This window comes from Plectropomus leopardus, chromosome 3, assembly GCF_026936395.1.
Source record: "Plectropomus leopardus strain MGB_pleo_1.0 chromosome 3, ASM2693639v1, whole genome shotgun sequence".
Classification (NCBI taxonomy): Eukaryota; Metazoa; Chordata; class Actinopteri; order Perciformes; family Serranidae; genus Plectropomus; species Plectropomus leopardus.
Genome location: NC_142178.1, coordinates 20,070,387 through 20,083,117, shown reverse-complemented (window position 1 = coordinate 20,083,117; position 12,731 = coordinate 20,070,387). Strand labels below are relative to the sequence as shown.

The 12,731-nt window shown below is 39.3% G+C and overlaps 1 protein-coding gene across 1 annotated transcript; it reads left to right on the top strand.

Moving 5' to 3' along the window:
• The first annotated feature begins 1,836 nt into the window (after window positions 1-1,836).
• Window positions 1,837-12,082, top strand: LOC121942524 (carbohydrate sulfotransferase 12-like). Its single transcript, XM_042485750.2, has 6 exons — window positions 1,837-2,016; window positions 5,533-6,171; window positions 6,418-6,560; window positions 9,675-9,803; window positions 9,947-10,139; window positions 11,438-12,082. The coding sequence occupies exons 2-6, from the start codon at window positions 5,644-5,646 to the stop codon at window positions 11,708-11,710; spliced, it is 1,266 nt and encodes a 421-aa protein (XP_042341684.1). The 5' UTR covers window positions 1,837-2,016; window positions 5,533-5,643; the 3' UTR covers window positions 11,711-12,082.
• The last annotated feature ends 649 nt before the right edge of the window (window positions 12,083-12,731 follow it).

Below are 12,731 nucleotides of genomic sequence, written 5' to 3'. Positions count from 1 at the left end.
TGTCACTCTTAATCAGAGAGGCCTGAACAACTGAAATTAAAAGTGCTGAAATGAACTGCGGATGATCAAATCTAATGTATGCATTTCATGACATGTTCAGGGACTGCACGAAATGTTTCCACAGGCTGCACTTTGAGCAACTATACCTTAAATTGCAGCTGAAATGTGCTTACGGGGAAATTTCTCTCTGCTCGAATTATTCTAATATTTCTATCTCTCACCATAGTTCAAAATATTTGTAAATCAAGGTCACTCTCTGCCTCATATCTGCTGTGTATTTTGTGGACCTGAAAAATGTCAGCAGCCAAGATGATGGGGTCCTCTTTTTTTGTCTGGACAGCTGGCCTGTCATTAAGGTGAATGTCTTCCTGGTAAAGTTATCAAGCCGTCCCTACAGTGACTCACGAGTCATTTAGTCTGCTTGTGGAAAGTTAAATACAGTATAATTTCTTTTTTTGTAGGACAAATAAACTGTTCTGAAGACTTCTGTTGAGACGTTTTCTAGCAGGTTGGTTTGACCCGTGTCCATAATTACAGCACAGTTGGGCATTTCATATTAAACATTTGTGTCACTGTTTTTACCGGCTCTGCAGAGACTCGGCGTACAGGGAACAGTTAGTTCTTGATGTGCCAGCTTCATTTCAGTTCATTAGTTGATCCTTAATGGAAATGTGTGGTCAGGCAGTGATGTTCCACTCTATATTGACTCTAGGCTGCAGAGATCTTTTACCTCATTAACCTAAAGAGTTAATGTATGTATGGAGTCATGCTGTTTTACAGTACCCTAGAACGGACAAACCAAACACTGGCTCTAGAAAGGGCCCTTTCTCAAAGACCCTTTCCCTTTTTTGTGTTTTCACTTCTGTAACATAACTGCGAGATATCTAAATCCTAAATACTCGACCTTTAATAAGAGAAGTTACAAATCAGCGGAGCTAAGAAGTGCCAACTTATTTGATGTGGCACCGTCCTAGACTGTCTACTCTGTGGACAAAATGTCTTCAGTGAAATTTCTGACTTTTTTTAGTAACAGGATCTGTGTGGTCTCTGTGGACTGCTGCTGAGCCGCCTGCTCCCTTTGAAGTGGAGACAGCAGCCACCCTGTAATTTCCCCATCAGCTCTAAGATGTTATAAATACTCATTAAGAGACTGCTCTTCATTGAATCATGGCTGATACCACGTTTAGGATTTTGTGACTGACATAATGAGTTCAGAAAAGAAGAGAGCACACTTTACAATCTCATTTTTTTTATGTAACATATCCTTTCCATTTTATCTTCTAATAAATAAATAAATAATAGTAATAATAATAAATAAATAAAATGTTTATTGTCTTATTTTTAAATTACATTTACTATATATTTTTTTAAATTAATATCTTAATATCTCAAATTTTGATTTAATCTCAATCTAAACATATGTTTCAATTTATTTTCTATTTCTTTTTTAAAAAAAAAATTTAACCTTTATTGCGATTTACAATTTATTTACTATGTCATTTTTCTTCCTTTTTTCACTAACATCTCATTTTCATTCTACTTACTGATTTTTAAATATTTCTTTTTACAATGTCTTTGTCAAGTATCTAATGATTTGACCAACCATTGTTATTTTAATTTATGTATTGCATAACTTTTAATCTTTTTGATCTTTTTGTCCCCCTTCTGAGGTCGTCTTCAGGTCCCAAGACCTTATTTTGGAAACCAGTGCCATAGGCGTGAACGGGTTTATGGTTTCATAGGTTTAGTCCGGCAGCATGTGGTGTGTGTGTGTGTGTGTGTGTGTGTGTGTGTGTGTGTGTGTGTGTGTGTGTGTGTGTGTGTAAAACGAGAGTGTGAGGAGGAATGGGTGGAGGGGACGGTTTTCCGAATATCGCGAGATTTTGCTTCATTCTGGAGAGAGCAGACCGCCACAGTCCTGTCGTGCCCACCCGGCGGTCTCATCACCGGGCTGACGGACACACCGAGCAGGCGACAAAGGGCTGTCCGACCGGCACCATGGAGCTCATCAGCCGGGTAAGAGAAAACAAAAGATTCCGGTCATCTGTGGCATTTTTCTCAGACAGACAGATTCATGCTCAGACTGGCTTAATTGTCGCCGTGATGCTCCCGGTGTGAAGGGCATAAAGGGAACAGAACCGGGCTTTCTTTACACCTCAGAGGGAGCATGATGAGGGAGTTTGTGTGGAGAAAAACAGGAGCAGACATTTGAGGAAAATAAGTTCAGTCTTTTTGTCGTCGGCTGCTGCATGTGGAGTAAAAGTCCGTTTTAATGAGAGAGAGACAGTGTCCGGTGCTGCCGGTGAAAGGGCACATTGTAACCTGTGTGCTGTATAAATTAAGGTTGTTTTCCGATCGAGGATTGGCAGGAGGTGATATAAAGTTCCCTGCGAAAAAGGAAAATATTAACTCAAATTAAACAGTTTGTATCCCCTTTTAAATACCCATCATTTTAAAAAGACGTAAAACCCAAGTGATATAAAAATTTACTCCGCAAACTTGCCATGGAGCTCCACAGACACATTAAAGTTCACATAGGAAAATTTGAATGTCTTTTTCCTCTCTTTTGCGCCTCTGTGCGCACGTGTGTGTGTAAGTACAGCGCGTGCCAAGACTCGTCTGACTCGAGTTTGTGGATGTTAATCTCTTAAAATAGGTCCCTCCAGCCAACGTGGAGTTTAGATTTAAAACCTAGTGGAAAGACACACCACAGAAAAAACAATAATTTTCTAAAAATATGAGCAGTAGGCCTAAGACTTTCTGTTTTGTTGTCTTTGAGTCTGGATTTTTTTTTTTCTGGTTTTATTATGGCCGTCACTTTTTCCACTATTTTCCCCCGACAGCAGATGTTTTATGGGGCAGACAATAAGGGGTGTAAACCCTGCAGCATGCACTGGACTGAAGCTGCCTCCACCCCCACGGCCCCGTTTGTTCACGCCTCTGTGACAGTTGAGTGCCCTGTGCAGAGCCTGAGGTTCCCACGGCCCCTGGGCAAATTCACACCTGTCAAAACCATTTATAGCACATAGGCCTACTTTAAAAACTATTCAGTTAAAGATCTGGTATGTAAAACATTATGACTAATGACCATCACAAGTTGGATTAAGCTAAAGGTAAAAATACCCAAATATAAAAGTATTGCAGTAGCCTACAAGTCACAGTCCTGCATATGATCAAAATGCAGTTATCTTTTTGAAAGTGATGTTATCATTAGCTTACATTTTTTTCATACCAACTTTTACAACTTGAGTAACTGTTATTATAAAATAACAGACCTTTACATGAGTAGATTTTTTAAGCTTTTTTTTATTTATTTATGTTTTTTTACATTGTTCTTAAAATGTTCATACACAAAACCAAACAAAAATAAGCATTTAAAATTATCGAGCTATTAAAAATGATTAAAAGTGTAGAACAATAACCCAAAGAGATCACATCATTATGATGAAATTCTGCAGATCGTCTATATATGATAGCCTATATATTAAATTGTTAACCAGACCTACATAATGGTTTTCCTCATACAGTAAGCTCCAAGCCTGTGCTCACACTCTTTAATGTGTTATTCACTGTGTTGGCATTTATAAACACCACCCACTCACCAATTAATTCTGCATTTTTTCAGTGAAAACAGCACCCATCACATTGAGTTCACACTCTGTGTTTAACGCTATGAGACATAAAATGTCAGCTGACTTATACTGCTTATTATGTTTGTTTCTGGTGCATGAAAATGTCACTATAGGCTCTCACATACTATTATTAGCATCCTTGAAATTATTATAAGCCACTGATGATAGCCCTCATGCCCCAATGGCTGTTTTGTGAAATTTATCTGACAATACATGCGTGAGGCAGTCAGCTGAATAATGTGTAAGGTTTAATGTCTGTATTTTTTTTAAATTTCATTTCAGTTTACTTTGTGCCATCTTGATTTTTATTGTTTTAACCTAACCGTTGAATGTAAGAAAAGTAGAGCCGCTGCTTGTTGTTGCCTTGGCAACCAGGCCACTCATAAGCTGTGTTTGAAACCGTCCCCTCAGTCACTCACTCACTATTTATTATGTAGTGTGTATTAAATAATGCACTATATAGGGAAAACCAAACAAGATTTCGGACACTATGTTGGAATTTTTTTCCCACGGACACATATAGTGGAGTAATGGCATGCTGAGCAGAAAATGAAGTCCCACTTCCTCTGAATATTTCGTAATCTGAGCTTCTCTGTTCTTTGTTGTGGTAAGGTAGACAGTGGCGTGTGCATGTTGAGGCTGTTTTCCAATGGCAGGCTAATTAATGCTACCCTGCACTGCAATCTTACAGCGGTTACAGCTGAAAATGCTGTCCCGACCCACAGTGTCATTGCAGAAGCGTAACACCCGCCCTCTACCCCCAGGTTAACACTACTAGCTCTGTAAGCACTGATGCTGTTGTTAGCACTGTTAGCACTGTTAGCACTGTTGGTTTATAGCCACCGGCTCATCCACCTCCATGCTGAAAACTGAATGAAAAATGCTTGGAATTTAATCTACTCTTTCTTTAATAACATATGAGGTCTAAATACACTTATCAAGAATTGTTTCAGTTTAAATACAAGGACCTGCTTATATCGGTATAATTTTATTTTGAACAAAAACAGGGAACTCCAGTAGTGGGTGAAGTTTGGAGATCTTAGCAAGACCCATTATAAACTCCTTTACAAATCAAAGTCCTGCATTCATAATGTCATATAAATTTAAATATAAATAAATTTAAGTACAAAAACGGTAAAAATATACCTAAAATATCAAAAGTATTTATAGGCTATAGAAAGGTCTCTGAATTTTTTATGAATGGATTATAATTACTGAAGTGCTAAAATGAGTCCAATCAGTTTATGATGAACAGTGCCAACTGTGGCCTCAAGTAGAAATAATGGAATGATTAAAAAAAAGTTATAATTTGGTGTAACAGTAGTACAAGTAAACCCATGTTTAACGTCACTAAAACAGCATATTTTACAGTTAAAGTTTGCATTGGCCACCGCAAACAACAGGTCATACAAGATCAAGAAAGGCGTTAGCAGCAAAACTACTAAGTGTATTGAGTTTAGCAAGGGTGTATTTTACTTGTCATGAATTTAACCTTTATTTGTTCAAAGAAAATGTTTGCCATTTCTTCTTTCAAAAGTTGGTCAGACTGGATCTAATTTTAACTATTTTTTTAACTACTGGGTAGTTCAAACTGTAACAATAGATCATGATTTATTAGATCATTATGTATTTTGTGTGTCTTCAGCCAGGGAGTGAAATAAGTGTATTAGATGATAAAATGTGATATTTCGCTCTTCATAGTACAAACATAGTAAGTGTACTTATGTTATATGTACACTGGTGAACCCCAGTACGTGTTTTGTGAAGCTGAGCCACTGAAGATGCCACATTATCTTTGATTTCCTAAGAATGAATCAGTTTGTTGTTAATTAATCCTTTTACTTCATTTAAAGTGTAAAAGCGGAACCGGGGTCTCAGTTACATTTCCTGTTTCTTTTAGTTGCAGCCAGCAAGCAGGAAGTGTGTCCTTCCGCGATAGACAGTCACCATGGAGCTAAGATAACCTCTTCCTCTTTTCTTCACCAATCACGGCTCTTGAATAAGTGCAATCATGGGAACATGGCGTGGTCTACGGATGGCGTTCATTCTGGGGTCTTTGTTTATGATTCTGCTGATCATCGTGTACTGGGACGACGTCGGGGGCTTCAACCTCTACCCGCTGCAGGACCCCAAACACGAGTCGCTTCACCCTCGGACAACTACTGGGCCCTTACACTCTACATCCACCAGCAGAGCCCTGACCAGTTCTCGCTTCATCATCCCCACTACTGCTCCCACTACAACACTGGTCCCCGAGGAGACAGCGGAAGCAGCTGGGGAGCATACAGAGGAGGAGGGGGTGGAAAAACAAGAACAGAGGAAGGAGGAAACCAGGGAGGATGAGGAGGAGAGGAGTATTACTGCTGTGGATGATAGGGAGCAGGAGGCAAGGAAACAGAGGATCATGGATGTTTGTTCAGGAAAGGACGCTGTTGAATTCCCTGGAAGGACTCGAGCATTTGAGCAGATCCCCAACAGGGAACTGGATCATCTGATAGTGGATGACACTCACCAGATTATCTACTGCTATGTTCCCAAGGTGTGTGTTTGTCTGTGTGTATTTTTGTGAACATGCGGGCGGTGTTATGCGTGTGGGTGGTGAGCTAATTCACTGTGTTTGGATGTAAGTGTAAGAAAAAAAGCAAGAAAGACAAAAAAAATCGAGTTTCTAGAGTTTTGGAACTGGTCAAAACACATGTACATACCCACATGTGTTCATGGTCCCTCTTGTCTGTCTGAACATCTTGTTTTTCCTTTTTCTTTCCCTCCGTTGTTCTCTGTTCAGGTGGCGTGCACCAACTGGAAGAGAGTGATGGTGGTTCTATCTCAGTCTCTGATCTCGCCCTCCTCAGGAAAACCTTTCACTGACCCAGAGGCTGTACCTCCTGACCTCGTACACAACTCCTCTCTACACCTAACTTTTGCCAAGTACGACACACACACACACACACACACACACACACACACACACACAGATATGTAAATACTCACAGAGACAAATTGACGAGAACTTTTCCATTAAATTCATATTTTATGTATAGGTGTTAGCCACAGCCTGGAATACGCTCATAAATCCAAATCCTTCCAGCTCCGTCTCAGCCCCGAGGAAGTTTCTGACTAGCCACTTGGAAATAACACTGCAATATTTTTTGAATAATTCATTTTAAAGCATATCCCTAAGTAAGTGGGTGGAGAATTACTAAATCTCTTTAATCTCTATAATTTGCTTAATGTTATTGAATACTTTTTTTTAAAATCTAAAAACATTGACATTAGAGCCCATGAAGTCAGCCGTAAAAAATGGTACCGATTTAACATACTTCTGAGCTGAGCTTCTTTAAATCATCCTTGCATGATATGTAGGGCTGTACCCAACGCAAAATGATGTCAGTGGAATCAGATTGGGCTGTTCAATACGAATATTTGACTATTCAGCCTTTTTTCCATGTAGTGTTTGAGAGTTTGAACAGGGTTTGGCACAACGTTCAGGGTGACTTAAAATCAGATATTAAAGTAAACAAGCTAACTGCACTAACAATAGATCAGAAATCTGCAGCAACATTTTTTGTTGACATTGAATAACAAAGAAAAGCTGGAGATGGTGTCCTATTAAATTGCTGTGAGCTCTTAATTTTCCACTCCTAAGCAGAAGGTGGAAGAGAGCGTTATCTCTGAGCCTGACGGGTCGTCCGGGAAGCTGCGTCAGTGTCTGCAGCTGCCTGTACTGGAGAGCAGGCACTGTACTGAAATTGACGAGCGCTCACTCTTCAGCTAAATTTTGGACCAGAATTTCCCTGGAAGTACGCTGCATGCTTACAGGAAGAAAAAAACTCAACTTGAAGGAGTCTTAGTCAACTAAGGGGTCTCTGACTGTTAATTCAGATCTCAGACTGTCAAGGAGCCCTAATGATGGACTTAAAGGGAAACTATGCCCATTTTCAAAATTCATACGTTATTCCTATGATCTACGACAGTGCAAAAATATTAGTAAACGTGAACAACTCTCTACTGAATCCAAACATTAGAGTGCAAAAACTCAAATTTGTGATGTCACAGAGTATTATGTCTGGAGCAGCTATACCGACAAAAATTATGAAAGTTGTTCTCGATGACAGCGAGAGCAGCCAGAAGAGTGCTCTGAATATATAGAAACATTTTATGTTTCAGAACTGGAAACACTACAGTAGAATAAAGCTCATTGGGTCTATAGCAAGACTTTCTTCTCTGGTTTCTGGCTTTTGTTCACAAATATTTATAAAACTTTCCTAGGCCATGGAAGTAACATGCTGAAATTCTAAATTTACGGTGTTCCCCTGTAATGCTTCCTCCAGGCAAGCCTCAGTTTCTGAAGAAAAATTAAGAATGACATTACAAAAATGTAAATTATGTCAATAATGGGCAGCATACAGGATGAAACAGATCCTTCAGCCTTTGATATACATTCAAGCAAAAATGTGGAGTGCTACCTATATGCAGAGGCATCAAGTATTACTTGTACAATAAATTAATTATTTTTCTACTTAACAAGAGCATTTTATGTTGTACTTGGTATATTTGGGCAACAACAACAGTAAACATTGAACAGTGTTGCAGGACAAAACAATGACTTTTCAAGAAAGCACATAGCCTTCACAAACCAAATTCCTTCAGAGTAACCAAGCCCCCTCTATAATTTCTTTAACAACACGGTAAAAATCTCTCCAACAAGTCAACATGGAAAACAGAGACTAAAAAATGTGTCTAAACAAGACTGGAATGCCAAACAAACCACACACCTCCATCTCACGATGACAACAAAGAGAATTCAACCAATAAATCAGGTTGTCAAGGCAGAACTAAAGAAACTTAAGAAAACACGATTTGTAAATTATTCTCTTTTTAGCAATTCTCCCTCTACTTCTTTTCAAAGGGCCATTAATAAAAAGACCTCCATGCTTTTCTTTTTTAGACAGCTCTACACTTAGATATTCAGTTATGCTGAAACTGTGTTTGAGAAACTATCCGTGGGCTAAAGGAGTTATTTATTGAGTTGACACTTGGAAGAGGAGAGTGGAAACGACAGGCGGGGGGACTGCTGCTGCTGCTGCGGCACAGACGGACCTTTCTCTGCCTCTCAGGAGCCGTCTGTTTGGATACGAGTATCTAAACATAAGGTTTTGTATATGCACTGATGTACAAAAAACATTTTTCCTCTAATAGCTACAGTTGGAAGCTTTAATAAAAGTAACTCTCTGTCTTAACTGAAAATGTCACCACCGTATTACATGAGGCAGATAGTCAGTGAGAAAAATGATGCCCCTCCTCCTCCTGCTGCCTCTAATTGCATTTGCTGGAATCCAATGCAGCTCACAGACCTGGCCGCCATGTTGAAAATATAGTTGAGCCACAACCCCCACCGTCCGGAGCAACTTTCTCATTTTACACTTACTCAGTACATTAAAATATGTTTCTGAATACATATGAGGCAAGAAAAAGGAAATGCAGTAACACAATCTTGACCCATATTTCATCAGCGCTGCCTAGTTTGACAGTTTGACTGCAGTTCACGAGCAGCGATCGACATGAGCTGCTTTAGAAACTGTGATTGACTTTGTTATGACTTCATGATATGCACAGAAACTCATGCTGTAATTATGTTGACAGAGATTGCAATGTAAGTCTTGATTTTAGTGGGAATGGTAGTTTTTGCATTTCATTTTCACTGAAAAAAATATGATGATGAGGAACTATTTTTGCTGGGGTTTGTACCAAACAAGCATGATTCCTTACTTCTGGAATACGATTTTTAGGTCAGTCATGATGGTACTTTTACACCACGTGTATATAGTGACAGTTTCAGCAGATATGACAAAAGTTGTTTTTTATCAGAAAATACCACAGACAGCTGTAAGGGCTGATCTGGCTTTGTTTTTAAGTCTTTAAGTAACATCACCAAATATTTTCAGTGTTGCACGAGACTGCACAACTGTTACTCAGAAGCATTTCAGTCTGAACACTCGAGATCTGCGCTCATGGTGTTGTGTGTTGTTTGTCTTTCACCAGGTTTTGGCGCCATTATGGTTCTCTCTCTCGCCACCTGATGGCACTCAAGCTCCAGCACTACACCAAGTTTCTGTTTGTACGAGACCCTTTTGTCCGTCTAATCTCGGCCTTCAGGAACAAGTTTGGAAGGTGTGTGTCTGTCATGGTGCGACTCAGAGTGGGTGTGTGACTGTGGCAGTGTTTGAGTCGAGGGCGAGGCTGAGGAGTGGGGTTCAATTATAGGACAGCAGTCCTATCATTCTTGAAATGCATGCATTTGTTTGTGTTTTAAGGCCAAATGAGGACTTCTACAAGCAGTTTGGTTCTGTCATGCTGCGTCGTTATGGCAATGTGTCAGGCAGTTTGCCTGAGAGAGCGGCTGAGGCGTTTGCAGCTGGAATCAAACCGACATTTCAGCAGTTTATCACATACCTGCTGGATCCAGAGACGGAGAGGGAGAGTATCTTCAACGAACACTGGCGGCAGGTATTTATCTCACACACCAGTGTAAGAGTAACCTTATTTCTGAGATGATTGCATTTCGTGAGATTGCAGTGTGCTCACTCTCCCCTTCTGTGGGTTCAGTTCCACTTCCACATTGTTTTAAAATACCAGTATAACAAGGAATTCTTGCTAATGCCAAAGACAAAATCTCACTTTGTGAGTGGTGTGTCTCAATTTATACTATATAGTCTTCTACAGTAATTCTATGAAGCATACATAGTATACTAATGTTGACATTGCACTATTTTGTCAGTTGATATACAGAAATTGATGTGTCATAATGAGAAAAGATTCAAGTGCCACTGGACCCTTGGCCAATTTCAATTTGAATATTTTACAGATAGACAAAACCATTATCTTTCTATCTGTATGTGTGATCTACTGTTACGTTTTGTCAGCTGTTGTTGGAGCTGTGACTTTCTCCTTTTTGTAACTGTGAGAAGCTCCTTTTTTGTGTTGTTTTGCTGTTCAACTGCATCCAACAGTTGGACACAAATCTTACCTTAGTGTACATGCTGGGATTTATCAGCATTAACATTTTCATATGGCCACTACCATGTACACCAAGAGTACAGAAGCGGCTCAAGAGAGATACACGCTTTCTCAAATTTAGATTTAACTTTAAACAGTGGTACTCAAATATAAACCATATTCTGTTACTGCGGTGCCTCTTTCTCATATCAAATGTTTTTAGAAACATATTTTAACTTACTGTTGAACTTTAAGACTGCTTGTTACCAGCTGGCCCACATATTGTCTCCTGTATCAAAATGGACAAGCTCGCAGTACTTCATCAGCCAGCGAGAGCAGCACAGTGCATTGTGGTAGTTGTAGGTTTTCTGCTTCTTTAGCAAAAGGAAAATGCCACAACCTTTTTCCTTTTTTTCTTGTCATGTAGCATCAATTTCAAAAGCATTTGTACTTTCTTCCTGCAACCACAGCCCAGTTTTATGAAAAGACCATCTTTCCAGCAGTGAAATACTTAAATTGTCCTGCCGCTATTTGTCAGTTATCTTCTTGTTTGTTTTTTTTTTTTTACTTTTTACTTCATGTGTTACTATTTCATGTGCTCTTTATTTTCTACCTCTGCTATTCATATGATAATTGAGGAGGGCAGTTTAGCCAAAAACATTTTGGGTAATAAACAGACCAGAAGTCACATTGTGTGACTTGCTTTTCATGTATGCCAAGACACACAGACAGAGACACACACACACACAGTACAAACAGGTATTACAAAGTCACAAAAAAACTGAAGACCTGCTTGTTGTGTGTTTCAGGTGTACCGTCTGTGCCATCCATGCCAGGTGAAGTATGACTTCATTGGACGATTAGAAACCCTGGAAACGGACGCGGAGCATCTGCTGAAGCTTTTGGAGGTGGATCATCTGATACGTTTCCCCTCAGGGGCTCGGAACCGCACAGCAGCCAGCTGGGAAAGAGACTGGTTTAGACAGATTCCCATGGCAATGAGGAGAGAACTGTACAAGCTGTACGAACCAGACTTTGAGCTGTTTGGCTATCCCAAACCCGACAGCATGCTCCACCAGTAGACCACACCGATCCAAAGGCCTGGGCACTGCACTGTGCACAGAGCCCATCGCTCAACTACCTGCACACAGCCGGCAAATGCCTTTAAACACGAGTCTATGATGCTGTTTGTTTTATTTGTTTTGTGCATACCTCAAATGACAGAAGTGCCTGCCAGTATTATTTTATTGTTGTCATCATGTCATATCTAAAGCACACCTGCTTACAAGCTGCATTATCCCAGTCTGTTTTCCCCATGTAAAGGCACTTTGGATAGTATTTTGTGAATAGTATTTTGTTAAGTTAAAGGGAATGGACTGGGGCTAATGGCTGACTCACATCTCTCTGAAGGGAAACGTGTTACAGAGAAATAAAGTGTTTTTGTAAATGTCTTACATTCTTTTTCTACTTTTGCTGCATATGTGTGAGAAGTACTCAGATAGGCTATCTTAAGCAAAAACAGCAGTAGCACAATGTAAAAAGTAAATTGCAGGTAGAAGTTCTCCATGAAAAATATTTACGTTAAGGGCTATGCCACAAATTTTACACATGAAGGTAATCGTGACATGAATCGGTTTAATAGTCTGGGGAGTACTACACAGCCCTTGTTGTATAATAGTTGTATAATGTCTTCTGTAGCTCTGGAGGATTTATATCAACTCTGAGATTCTCAATTAAGGCTTGGATGTGACTAATAATTAACAAAAATCCCCAGAGATAATATATCTCAAGAGACTTTAAGTTAAAAGTTAAACAAACTTGAGGCATATTGAAGATGTGAGTGTTTATCAAGCAAGAAGGTTCTAAAGAAGCAAAGCTATTGCTCAATTATGGGAAATGTTTGATTAGTCACTAACTTAATCTTAATCTGCAGCCTGAAATGTATTGGGAAAATCAGTGGTGGAAAGTGACTAACATTTGTATAAGTACTACCAGTGTACAAATTTGAGGGTACTTTTCTTTCTTTTCTTTTCATGTATTTCTACCCCACACGTCAAAGGAAATTATTATATAATTAATAATAGATATAGTATACCATGTCCA

Excerpts from the sequence above, each read along its gene's own strand:
- LOC121942524 (XM_042485750.2), top strand. The coding sequence starts at position 5,644 with ATGGGAACATGGCGTGGTCTACGGATGGCGTTCATTCTGGGGTCTTTG. Across the intron at positions 6,172-6,417 it reads TCTACTGCTATGTTCCCAAG|GTGGCGTGCACCAACTGGAA; the intron begins GTGTGTGTTTGT and ends TTCTCTGTTCAG. Across the intron at positions 10,140-11,437 it reads TCAACGAACACTGGCGGCAG|GTGTACCGTCTGTGCCATCC; the intron begins GTATTTATCTCA and ends TGTGTGTTTCAG.